This window comes from Camelus dromedarius, chromosome 22 (assembly GCF_036321535.1).
Source record: "Camelus dromedarius isolate mCamDro1 chromosome 22, mCamDro1.pat, whole genome shotgun sequence".
NCBI lineage: Eukaryota > Metazoa > Chordata > Mammalia > Artiodactyla > Camelidae > Camelus > Camelus dromedarius.
Genome location: NC_087457.1, coordinates 22,434,411 through 22,448,295, shown reverse-complemented (window position 1 = coordinate 22,448,295; position 13,885 = coordinate 22,434,411). Strand labels below are relative to the sequence as shown.

The window sequence follows — 13,885 nt, the reverse complement described above, 5'->3', positions numbered from 1 at the left end:
CAAAAAGCTCCACTTAGCCTCAGATTTTACAGTAAGTTGAATATACAATGATATGGCTTTTAATCATCTATCCAAATTTAAATTCTAACAAGCATAATGAATTTAAATTTGGTAAAAAAGTGACATATTTGACTCTGAGTAAATACAAAAACGGAACAACTCGCCTACAGCCTCAGTTCTCTGAAAAGGTTTCCCAAGAAAAGAAAATCTTTTGGGAAAACTGTTTGAAGGCACTCTCGAGTATACGGATACTTCATAAAGTAGTCCTAGTAAGGCTCACGAAGGATGCTACCATGTCCACGTCTATCAAAGTACACAGAGGGTCTCTCTCAAATCAATGTATCCCCTGTGCCTGCCAGGATAATTAGGTGAGAATACAAGCACATTTTAGCAGCTTTTACGAGAAACACAATTTAGAAATTTGTGGGTAAACTCAATCAGTTGCCTAAACTGGGAAAGAGCTCACATCTTGTCTGCTGGGTGAGATACAAGATCAGAAGCGAGTAGTGGAAGAAGTACTTCCAGTAGAGAATTCTGATTCTTGGGACCAAAGTCCTGCTCCTTTCTTCTCTAATCAAAGACAATGGCCAGCTGTGTCTTATGGATGACTGATGCCGAGATGCTCATTCAGTACACAGGCGCCTGACAGGATGCACTCAGTTTACCAAAACTACAGGAAAGTAGTTAAGTGAGCAGTCCAGTAGGACCACAGAAAAACCAAACTAATGAATTTAAAATTTGGAAAAAAAAATGCTGGTGAGCAATTGCCAAGGTTATATTAGCTAACATTAGAATGACCGAAAAAGGAAACGTCCACTACAAACTAAGAATAAAATTTGCTTTTTGCTTTTTTTTTTTTTTATAAGACAACAAGGCCAAGATGAGTTGTTTTCATTGCTGAAATAAGTTCTTAATCGTCCCCTTATGACTTTCTTTTCCAGGAATTCCGGAGATGAGTGGCACGGGCTGCTCATCTCCTGAAGGCACAGGTCTCCCAGGTGCACCCCAAGGGAAGCTACGAGGTACCACTGGCTCCTGGGGAGTAATCAGAGCGTGAGGCCGTGCCGTCCAGAAGGAATACACTGCGAGCCCTGTGAGTACCCGTAAATTCTCTAGAAGCTACGTTAAAAGAAGTAAAAAGAATCAGGGGAAATTAATTTTAATGATATATTTTACTTTACCTAATATGTTCAAAATATTATTTCAATATATAATTAATATACAAATATTAGTGACATATTTTACTTTTTTCTCCATACCAAGTCTTTGAAACCTGTCATGTGTTTTACACTTATAGTTGCATTTTAAGTCGTCAGTAGTCACAAAGGACTAGTGGTTACCATAATGGGTACATGGGTCTAAAGTCACAGAATCTCCAGGTGAATTTTGGTGGTCCATATGTTCAATTTGCAAGACATCTCTTTAATTAGATACTTACTAAGTTACCTAAAAAATTTGACCCAAGTGACATTTATTAAGTTGCCTTTATTTAAAAATTACCATACATTTTAAAGATAAAGAAATTGTATCCATACCTGAATTAAGTTTTGTATAATTTATATAATAACTTTTAAATTCATGTAAAATTATCAATGTTATGTTCATTATAGATACTGCTCTTTTAAATTAAATTAAAAAGAACAGGAAGGTCTACAATTAAACCTTTAAAACTGAATACAACCACACATCAAGATTTCAGCTGTTCCAACACCTTCACTGAGCACAACCAGGAAGGTAAAATAAGAAGCAAAGCCAGTTCTGAGTTGGCTGAGATGTCTGTGCCAGAGCACTATTCAAGCTTCCATTCTGTTTTATGGAGCTGACTGAATAATGATCCAGGTCATAACACAATGTGTTTCAGTGAGTGTTTGATCGTTTCCAGTATAAATACGCTAACAGTCACCAAAACATGTCCCGCCAAAAACTCTTTGCCATCTACCTCCAGACATGGTCCTGGTGTAGATGGGAAGGTCCTTGGCTGCTCGTCTGAGAACTTCCTGATGGGCTTCTCCTCTGGGCTCTCTCTCCAGCAGTTCTTTCTCTGCGTAAGACAGGTGGAACTGTGGAAGAAATTTAAATTTTAATCAGTGTTCTCAAAGAAATGATAACATATTGATCCACTATGCCCACAAAAAGGTGTTTATAAAATATTAATGGTATATGACATATATATTCAGAGAGGTAATAAGAGTTTGAAATCAGAGCAAGTCTGTTAAATCTCATGGATCATTATAAATGTTAGTTTATAAATCTAACAAAAGAAATAATCATACCTACTTTCTCAGATATTTGTGAAAATCAAGAGAAATACAGCATGTACAAGTGCTTTCTAAACTGTAGAGTTCTATCCAAATATTAGTTATATTAATAGATGAAATGGCAAAATAAATTTGGCTCAATGGATGCATTTTTCAATTGGCTATAATTAGAAACAAGAATAGAAAGACATCAAGCGTGTGTTCTCATCGAAGTGAGTTTTGACTTAGGGATAATCATTCCATGAGTTCACTAGGACTTAAAAGGACTAGTCATTAAACTTTACTTCCTGTCCTGCCAATTTGGCCCATCCAATTAAAAAAAATACTTATTTGAGAAAAACAAAAATCTGGGCTCCTCAACTTGATAATCATAAAAAACAGTTTCAAAAGTCTGTTTGAAACTCCTATAAGTGTGTTTAAGGAGGCATGTACAGCATCCTTTTTTGAAATATAAAAGACTAAATACAACCCAATGTCCATGAAAAGGATAATGTATAGATAGGTAGGAGTATGATGTATCTAAATAACTGAATCCTATACGGCACCTCACAGTGAATGAAATACAGTTGTGCACAACAGACTCTCAACGTATTGATACATGTATAAGTAAAATACACTTTAAACTGTATTATTGTTTACAGATACATACATATGATAAATTTATAAAGAAAAACAAGGAAATGATTAATACAAAACTCAGGATAGCTATACTGAGAAATGCAGGGAAATACAACATGGGAGAACACAGAAGACACCGAAAACATAAATAATGTTTCTATTTGGCCGAGTGATTGTTTAGGTGTTTTCACTTTATTAGCTTTTAAAAAATGACCTAAGTATGTCAATGAAGGAAAGAAAAACAATTTGGTGAAAACAAGGTCATGATATTTGAGTCTAAATCTTTATCTTCAGAGAAATAAAAATTAAAAATCTGTTTAGAGGTTGACAATTCTGCTGAGGCTATTTTAAAAACAGAAACAAATCTCCAGCTTTCAAATGTAAGTAATTTTTGTTACCATAATATTCCCTAATGCATGATGTTTTAATTTTAAAATTTCAGACCCATTAAAGTAAAGTAAATAAAAAGAAATTTTCTCTAAGTAGACATTTTACATAATATGAATTATTCTAAATCAGCATATCAAATTTACATGCATTCAACTAGTAGATATGTTGCAGTTAGGCTCCCTAAGAGTTTCTGAAAGATACTTGAGTAAATGTATTGTCCACATTAAGTGTTCCTCCTATTAAAAGTTCACAGCATTTGCTCACTATTAATTAATTTCATAGTGTTTCAGTTATACTTCAACCAAGTCTTCTTTTTATTAGAGAATGATATTAGAAATCAAGATCTGGGATCAAGTGTAGTCTTCAGATTAAAGGAGAGTATAATTTTTAAAAGATGTACAAATTGGAAAAAACTAAGATTTAGTAACAAATAGGAAACAAAATTAAAACATATAAATTTTTTGCCTATTAAGCTGGCAACAGTTTTCTTAGTAACAACATGCAGTGCCAGGGTTCTGATGAAAGCAGTGGCCTTGGGAACTGCTACAGTCCTTTTGGGAAGCAATCTGGCAAATGACTTACATTTTCTTCATCTAGTAATTCTACCTCTGTGAATTTATAAGGAAATAACTCAAAATAAAGGTAAAGCTCCATATACAAACATGTTAACAACATTATTTATAATATGAAAAGCTGCGATCAGTCTAAAATCCCAGTGTTTCGATAAGAACATTATGCTGTTATTTTAAATGATTTAATAAACCAATGAAGAACTATTACATGAAAAAAAAAAAGAACATGTGCACTCTGAGTACAACTAGGAAAAACAGAAATTCAGAATGTAAACTGGCTGAATTAGAGTGGGGAGATTTCTTTTCTTTTTCTTTTTGCCTACTCTTCATTTTCAAAATATAATTTAGTATGGTTGTTATTACTTTCATATTGGGAGAAAACTTCATGAATTGAAAAATTATATTCTCTCAATGGTGACAAGAAAATATTAACATTATTTTCTTATATTATCTATCCTTCTACTTATTTAGTCCTGTTTTTCAAGGATTTTAAGCACCTAAGAGCACCTAGCTGTCAGAATAGTCCAGGACCCTCATTTTAAAAATGCAGGGTCTCTGGCTGCTGATCAGTTAGGAGATTAGCCCAAGAGCTTGCACTTTATTAATGGAATAACCCCAGATTTTTAACCAGCAAGCAAGGGCTTCTTCTTTCATGACAATGATCTCCAAACTCTCTTGATCATGTACCCCATCAATAAAAAATAGTTTGAGACTGCACTGCCAATATATGCATATTTATTTATACATGTACTCTTACTAGCTAATATATTATGGACTTTATATATGAAACTTCTGAAAAAGGAAAAACATAAAAGAATAACATATAAATAGAAGTTTTGCTAATTTTTTTCTCCATGTTCCAGTTGATGTCCTGGGCACACTGTGTGGTGTCTACTCTTCATAGCAGAGCATGGAGCAGTGACAAGAGTGCAGCCTCGACCTAATGAAACTTACAAGCTTCTGCACAGCAAAGGAAACCAGAAGTAAATCAAGAAGAAAACCTACAGAATGGGAGAAAATTTTTGCAAGTGAAACCGACAAAGGTTTGATTTCCAGAATATATAAGCAGCTCATATGACTCAATAAGAAAAAAATAAACAACCCAATCCAAAAATGGGCAGAAGACCTAAACAAGCAATTCTCCAAGGAAGACATACAAATGATCAAAAAGCACATGAAAAAAATGCTCAATATCACTAATTATCAGAGAAATGCAAATCAAAACTACAATGAAGTATCACCTCACACCAGTCAGAATGGCCATCATTCAAAAATCCACAAATGACAAATGCTGGAGAGGCTGTGGAGAAAGGGGAACCCTCCTACACTGCTGGTGGGAATGCAGTTTGGTGCAGCCACTATGGAAAACAGTGTGGAGATTCCTCAAAAGACTAGGAATAGACTTACCATATGACCCAGGAATCCCACTCCTGGGCTTGTATCCACAAGGAAATCTACTTCAGGATGACACCCGCACCCCAATGTTCATAGCAGCACTATTTACAATAGCCAAAACATGGAAACAGCCTAAATGTCCAACAACAGGTGACTGGATAAAGAAGATGTGGTATATTTATACAATGGAATACTACTCAGCCATAAAAACCGACAACATAATGCCATTTGCAGCAACATGGATGCTCCTGGAGAAGGTCATTCTAAGTGAAGTAAGCCAGAAAGAGAAAGAAAAATACCATATGAGATCGCTCATATGTGGAATCTAAAAAACAAAAACAAAAACAAACAAACTAAAACAAAGCGTAAATACAGGACAGAAATAGACTCACAGACGGAGAATACAGACTTGTGGTTACCAGGGGGGTGGAGGGTGGGAAGGGATAGACTGGGATTTCAAAATTGTAGAATAGATAAACAAGATTACACTGTATAGCACAGGGAAATATACACAAAATGTTATGATAACTCACAGAGAAAAAAATGTGACAATGAGTGTGTATACGTCCATGAATGACTGAAAAATTGTGCTGAACACTGGAATTTGACACAACATTGTACAATGATTATAAATCAATAAAAAATGTTAAAAAAAAAAAAAAGAGTGCAGCCTCGATGGTCAAAAGGATTTCGGTTTGAAAGTCAGCTCTGTCACATACAAGCACTCGATGCCTTAGGATAATGGGCTCACGTTCTAGCCTACTGCTCCATCTGTAACACGGTAATAAATAAACACCTATCTCCCACGGTTACATGAACTGAATAAGGTATATGTCTTCTGTTCAAAAATCACCCAACAAAGCTTGGTACAACTGTAAACTCACTGTCATCAATCTCAACTACTCCCTCAACACTATGTTACTTCTTCTGCATTTTTGTATCTTTTCATTTTTTCCCCTCTCCCGACTACACTTTCAAGCCTTCTCTCCTCTCCCAAATCTCAGTCAACCTACCTTCCCCATCATTCTTAGTTGATGATCTCACATAGAATTTTAGGGAGAAGTCAGAAGCCACCTCAACTTTCTACCAAAGCTATAAATACAAACCTGTATCTACACACTTAATGTCTCTACTTTCAACCATGTAACAAACATTTACTGGATACCTTTGAAGGGTCAGACACTGCTCTAGGTACTGGTGATGAATTAGTGAGTGAAACAGATGAAGTTCATGCTGTTGTAGAGCCTACCGCCTAGGGACAGAATGGAAGAGGACTCTGGGATGAGTTACAGAACGATAGGTGACAGAGAAAAGTAACAGCAAGGAAAGGTTTATAGGGAATGGAAGGAATCAGCTACTTGACATGGCCCCCAGATCTTCTGGTGCCCAAGGATTGTGCACCATCCACCAATCAGAATTGTGCACAGCTGATCATGTATCCTGGGATGCCCCTCCTTCAGCAGAACTTTAAAAATGCTCAGCTGAAACCCTTCATGGAGTTTGGACGTTTTTGGGCATGAGCCATGTATTCTCCTTGCTCAGCCCAGCAATAAATCTTTCTCTGCTCAAAACAATAACAACAACAACAACAACAACAACAACAACAACAACAACAACAACAACAACAACAAAAACACAAAATCCCCTGTGGGATGCATGGACTCACTGAATAGACACAAGCAGGAGAATGAAAATGTTAAACTTCAGCTTAGAATGAAGGATGAATGTTTACAGGGTTCTCGGAAGGGAACGCAGGCAAGATGGTAAAGAGTGACGCCATGGAGAAGACTGCAATGTCTCAGGCAAAAGAGATGACTGAGGCTCTCTGAATTAGGGCAATGATAAAGGAAAAGGGCTGTGACTGAAAAAGAACAACTAGGAGGTGGAAACATTCCAGGATTTGGGTATTTCGGGAGGGGCAAGGCTGCCAAGCTTCTGGCTTGAATGACAGTGTGGTTGGCAGTGGTATGAACCGGTATAAGAAACAGATGAGTCATGGTTTGGGGAAGGAGAGGGTGGTGACTTCGGTTTTTGAGGTGTAATATCTGTGATGTCAGTGGAATGATTAAGGAAAGAGCTGTGTTTGGCAGGGAGATATCTAAGTTTGAAATGGGTGGGAGAGGTCGGAGCTTGAAATAGATTTGAGAATGGTCCACGTAGAGGTCATAGGTAAATCACCAGAGAATATTGAGATCGCCTACGATAAAAGTCAGCATTTTCCTTCAAACCTGCAACTAGGGCCAGGATAGGGGTAAGAAAGATGATAGGAAATAAGCAAACATGGTAGGAGGGAGGAAAAGAACATAGAAAAAAAAAATAGAAGAAAAAAAGGCTATATCTAACACATTTGAGGCCGTACATGCCATTAATTCTGTCCAAATATCTGTGGTTTTGTTTTTAATATCCTTTCCCAGTTCATATAGAATATTCATTGGCCTTTTTGACCACAGCTGCATTTCAAACAGATTACTTCAGTAGACAATTTACAGTGATGCCTAGACTTTTTTTTTAAGCTAACTTATTAAAACCACACTATTATTACTGAAGCAAAGAATTTCTATTCAACAACGTGGACTAAGTGCCAAGGATACAAAAATGAGTAAGACACAGTCCTTTGCTCAAAAACATTTAACCAGGACGAATGACCTAGGAACAAAGTTAGCAAGAATGATCTTTTCAAAATGCAACTTTGGCCATTTAACTCTATTGAAAAACCTTGTGTAGCTGAGATTGCTAGTTGTCCCCTAGTATCCACTCTGTCCTTCTTCTCACTTAGTTAATATGGTTAACATGGCCATTGAGAATAAAGACTAAATTTCCAGCCTTCTGTGCAAGTAAATATGGCCATATAACTAAGTTCTAAACATAAGTGGAAATGGTATCAGCAATTTCTACTAGTGTCCTTAAAGAGAAGGACATTTACTTCTACTCTTCTTTTCTACTTTCTCTGGCCTGCTGGCTGGAATGCAGATGTGATGGCTGGACTAGAGCAGCTATTTTAGGCCAAGAGGAAATGTTGGGAATGGAGGCTACACATGTCAGAGCAACAGGATAGGAGCCTGGGTACCTGGGCAGCTGTAGACTAGCTACAGATTTTGAAAGTAGAGATTAGTTACATTGTTATTTTGTTGTTGTTTCTGGTGGCTGACAGCCAAATAATGCACCATTAGTATGATAATTATAATAGAAACATGTCTGCCTTCAGCTCTATCATATCTATCCATCCATCCATCCTGACTCTAAAGTACAAATGGAACACATAACAGATTTGATTCTAGAAACATAATATTCACTCAGTGCAAAAATACTATTTACCAAATGAAAATTCAAGTATTCAACTAACACATTAATATAAGAAAAATCATTACACTTAATAAGTTTGCAACATTAATAAAAAGACAAAATACACTTCAGACATCAGTATTACAGATTTCCATCTTTAGGAGATAACTATACTAATATTTTAACTTACTTCTTTTGAAGGATTCATTGGTAACGTAAAGATAGTTTTCCAATATGACCAGACAAACATTGCGAAAAGTAGATGATAAGCAATCAGGCACACAACTAAAATGAGAGAAACATAATTATCACTGTAAATGCAAACACATAACTAAAACCAGGGTATTAACAAAAGATGTGCTTGTTCTAAAATAACAAAATAAGTTAATTATTTAATTAATACCCCATGATTAGAATCCTCTCATCTGTAAACAGGCCCATCTATTGGCAAAATGGCCATAAGGACCTCTCCCAGATTGTAAAAATAAGGCAGTTATGTCTGCAACTTTAAATCATAAACACAGTGTTAAAGAAATGGTAAAACACTCAGGCTTTAAGAACTGTGCTTCACTAACAAAGAATAGCGAAAGCAGTTCCTACTTGAGAAGCTGTCTCCTTTTGTTCAGCCTGAGTCCAATCAGGTGGCACTAATTGTTTCAGTGACAAAACATTTAAACAGAGACCATGTGAACAAAGAGATTTCTTCCTAGAGGAGTCCAAGTTTCTTAGTTATCACATGGGACAACTGTTAAGAAAAGCATTCTGAATACTTTTTTTTAGATTATGTACATAAACACACTTTGTGTGATGTTTTAATCTTGAAGTACTTTGCAAAACTAACATTAACTTCGTGTAGAATGATAATAATTAATTCTGGATAATACATTAACATATAACTTAATTCAGTCAGATACATTAACATATAACTTAATTCAGTCAGATACAGTTGAACAAAATATGTTAGTTTAAAATATAGCATGTTTGGTAATTTTAAAAGCAATTTTTAACTTTTTCAAAAATGGTGATACTCATAGAATCAGTGAAACATTCAATTATCTAATAAGGCACTTAAATCAGTGTGAGATGACTGGAGCCAATGATATTTCATGAATTACACAGGTGACTCAGGTATGGGATAATACTCTGAGTTGTTGATTTTCCTGTTTCTCGAAACCACAGGAGTCTTTGGCACAGTGACTGCCACTTCAGGGTGGAGCTCCCTGCCAAGTGTCTGAGAGAATTCAGCCTGGAGACTAGGAGAATGAGATGTCTTTAACCCCATCTTGACCCAAACATCCTCAAAGTATAACTGATTAACTCCAACCAATGAATGCTGTTTGGTTTTTCAAGCTATTTTTTTTGAAGTTTTATATTTAAAGCAATAATATCTTACCTTGTTCTCCAATGTTTTCCATGGATACTATAGAAATAAACAGAAAAAAGAGATAGGTTATGCGAAGCTGATGGCAAACAGAGGGCCTGACAGAGACACAGGCACTTGAGCAGTTTAATCTGGCTCCTTTTCAAACCAACATTCTTTACATATCTGTTCTACTTGGATTAGAGGAGAGGCCAGCAAGGTGGGGGAGGCGGGGGGAGGGAAGACTGGAGGCTGCTTCAGCCACGCCCCTGCTGGCACTGCAGCCCTGGCTCCCACGCTGAAAACCAGACCTGTCCAGCGTGGCCCTCGTAGGTCTTACTCCTAATATTAATCAGTTTCTCGGTTTTCCTTTCAACTACAGAGCTCGGATAAAAGCAGCGTTCTCCAGCTCATCATGTTTCCAGAGACATTTATTGCTCTATACAAGTTGGCAACCACCAAGTTCACTCTCCAGAAGGGAAAAAATGTTGTGTCCACAGTGCACACTTCCCTTCTCGTATTTCTAAAAGTACCAATGCTTACTGCCAATGACTGACCGCTCCCTACTGTACAATGAGGGGCCCAGGCCACGTTCCTGAGAAACTGCCATCCCTGAGGGGCTGCTGTAAATATCCCAAGCTGGCAGGTGGATTCGGGCAGGGACCACAGAGCTCCAACAAGCTGGGACAAGACACCCCACCTAGTAACCCAGGCAGTTTTCTTACTTCTGTGTTGCCTGCTTGTTTTGTTTCCCCTTTGGTCTTCCTCAATTTGTACTGAAGTCTTTGGGGAGTTTTGGACTATCTTAGCTGTAGCAAGGGAAGATTTGACTTTATTTATGAATTTTTTGTTCCTATTTGGCTAGTGAAAGGGGTACGGTATTCCAGGCCTTCGTCCTGGAATATAATTTCATTGCCTTAAGAAGCACTGGTATCAGAGGGTAACAGTGTGAGAGACTTTTAAGATTACCTGATCCAACCAACCTCTTTCCCAAGAAAGCTACTAAAAGCCAGTCAGTTTAGCCATTTCTAGAGCCAGCAGGAGCCACAGTTTTGGAGGGCAGCCCATCCCCATATTGGATTGCTTGAAGAATGATTGTAAGATTAGCTTGTGCTGCAATGAGCCTCTTTGTGGCTTCTACCTATGGTATCTGGGCTTCCAATCTGTAGCAATAAACAGAAGATCTAAACGGCAGAGATCTAAACGGCAGACCTTCATATAGTTAAAGTTACTGCATCCCCCTTAAATGTTCTCTTTTAGCCCAAATAACAGATGATTTCCAGATTTCTCATCAACCTTGATGTGGCTCCTTTAAGTATTTCCTGGTCTCTCAATTTCCTTCAACATTTCTGATCTCCAGCACAGGTCAGGCAGACACAGATGATCGTTACTTACACCTGGCCTGTTCCGCAAGTGTGCTTGTCAATCAGAGGCTAGAAAGTCCCAGTGCACTTTCTCACAGGATCCTGAAGTGGTTCACATGAGGGCAGAGGAAGGACCCTAGTTAAGTTGTCTTTCACATCTGACCGCACCACATCCTTCATGCATTTCTCCTTAGGCACTGACTTCCCTGTCTTCAAAGTGCTCCAAAACTGACTACAGTTCTTCCTTGGATCAAATCTCCCATCCTCCAGCTAATCTAAGGAAATGCAAAAGTAATTTGATTCCATTTGTGCATTTATGTAGGAATGACCCTTAATGACCATTTCAGAGATGCTGCCATTTTAAAGAAAATGTATTTGCTAACCCATGACTCTAGCTGTCAGAACTGAAAACAGTAAAACAAAGTGACATTTAAAAAAAGAAGTACAGTTCGTATGAGGTGATAATATTTTTGACCTGGACCATTACTCTTTTGGCTGGATATGCATTCAAAGACACCATCTGAATAGCTATTTCTGCCCTTCACAGCTTGTGTTTCTCTTAATGTACTTCAAAATTCACAGATCTTCTATCTCTTTTTTCCAATTAAACAAGTTACTCCTGGATGCATACTCATGGTAAACAATTCAGATAACATTTATAGAGTAAAATGTGAAATTCTAAAAAGGCTGTATCAATTACACACCCACAAAAATTCTGACCCTATCCAATTTCCTATAAACATAACATGCCTTCAGTTTTTGTCAACATTCTAGGCCAAAATAAAAATCATTGTTTTCGAATTCATTTCCCTGATTACTAGTGAAGTTAAGAAAAATAAGTTTTACCGGGGGGAAGGTATAGCTCAAGTGGGAGAGCACATGCTTAGCATGCACAAGTTCCTGGGTTCCACCCCCAGTACCTCCTCCAAATATAAATAAATAAATAAATCTAATTACCTCCTCCTCGTAAAACAAAGAAAGGAAGTAAGATTTATTAAAAATAAAATGGTTTTCCCTATCTCTTCTACTTGAATTACCACTTCCCTATTCTTTTTTATTTACTGAGAGGCTTTTATATATTCTGGGAAGTAATCCCATATTTGTTACGTATGTAAATAACGTCATGTATAACTACTTCCAAATGACTTAGTAAATATTAGCAAAATCTTATGATTTATCCCCGATTAAACAGCAATATCAAAACCTTCACACTGACCTCTTTTGCTAAGAGACACATGGACTATACTTGATTTTGCTTTACGATATTGAGGAAACGAATGTTCTTTCAACCATGTTTGCCTGGTTAGTAGGTCAATGATCACTTCACAGTTTTCCATTTAGCAAAAGAGTTGTCAATTTCAATGTTTCCTTTCTCATTATAAAAACACATAGAATACAACGTTATTTGCAAATGCAAGTATTTTTGTTCATAAGTGTTTAAGAAAAGGCTGTGATTTTGCCACATATGTTTCAATATATGTATGTATACAAAGATAGTATATGGAAAATACAGACTCATTTTGGGGAAAACAAGAGGGTAGGTCAAATGTAATTTAATTATTTACACAAACATGAGAATTAAATAGCAATACCAATCATTTTTTATTGACAGATCTTCCAAAAGTAACTATTGGGCTTTAGTGTGAATTTTGAGTTTTACCCAGTGGTATTTTATTATTTCACAGAATTTCACAGTTTGGTCAATTTAAAAATTATGGTGATACTTATTCTTCAACTGCACACATACAGAAATTTCAAATCTTTAATAACCAACTATCATATTTTCTAAAAACCAGCTTTTGAGGTAAATTAGTAATTATTTCTATTTTTTATTAAAAGAAAATGGAGGCAGATGACCTCTACTCCAAGCCACAATGAGTAGCACATTAGTTAATTTTCAGTCTTAGTTTTATGCATGTGACAAAAATATTATGACTTTAGGCTCTGCTGGATCTTATTAAAATTAGTTCCTCATTAAAGCACAGCAAGTAGCATAGAACATCTGCCCCATAAATGTTTACTGAATAAAAAAGCGATTAAGGCAAACAGAAGAAAATACCATTCATTTGAATCACATTGAAGAGGAACCCCAAAGCAGACCTATGAGAAATGTTAATTCTTTCTTTTGTAGGCTCAAACAATTCAAGAAAGAAGTTGTTTCTTTCACCTGTCACGTTAGCACGCTGCGGACACTCCACTAGCAATTTAGAAAACCAAAAGTAATCTTACCTGTACTCACCTGCTCGCACAGGTGCCCAGAAATGAAGGCAGAACCTCATTATATAAATAAGGAAGGAGAGACGGAAGATCAAGTGTTCACGACCCTTTAAAAAGGAAAAGCTGAAGAAGATATATACTAGCTTCAACTGGGCCTCAGGCAACTTTGAATGAAGACAGAAAACTTTTATACGTTCCTAGGGTCTTTCCTACCAAGTTTTGGCTCTTCATTTTACTTTTCACTAGTTCAGTTTGTCAAAATGAAAGCGAATCTTACTAAGCATAATGGTGCTAAAGAGCAAATGCTCTGGATAAAGACTGGCAAAGCTCCATTCCAGCTCGGCCACCTGGGGGCTTACACAAGTCACTCCACACAAGCAGTCCGTCACCACGTGAGTGGAACACCAACAGCAGCAGTGCCATCAGAGC

General features: G+C 36.8%; 1 protein-coding gene across 1 annotated transcript in view; it reads right to left on the bottom strand.

Annotated features, from left to right (window-relative positions):
* ZDHHC2 (zinc finger DHHC-type palmitoyltransferase 2) overlaps positions 1 to 13,885 on the bottom strand; it is a 54,786-nt gene that overhangs the window by 17,919 nt on the left and 22,982 nt on the right. The window contains exons 2-4 of the mRNA XM_031440212.2: positions 9,909 to 9,935; positions 8,706 to 8,800; positions 1,940 to 2,060 (exon numbers count right to left, since the gene is read on the bottom strand). Of these exons, the coding sequence (XP_031296072.2) occupies positions 1,940 to 2,060; positions 8,706 to 8,800; positions 9,909 to 9,935 (243 nt within the window). The remainder of the gene's footprint in view (positions 1 to 1,939; positions 2,061 to 8,705; positions 8,801 to 9,908; positions 9,936 to 13,885) is intronic.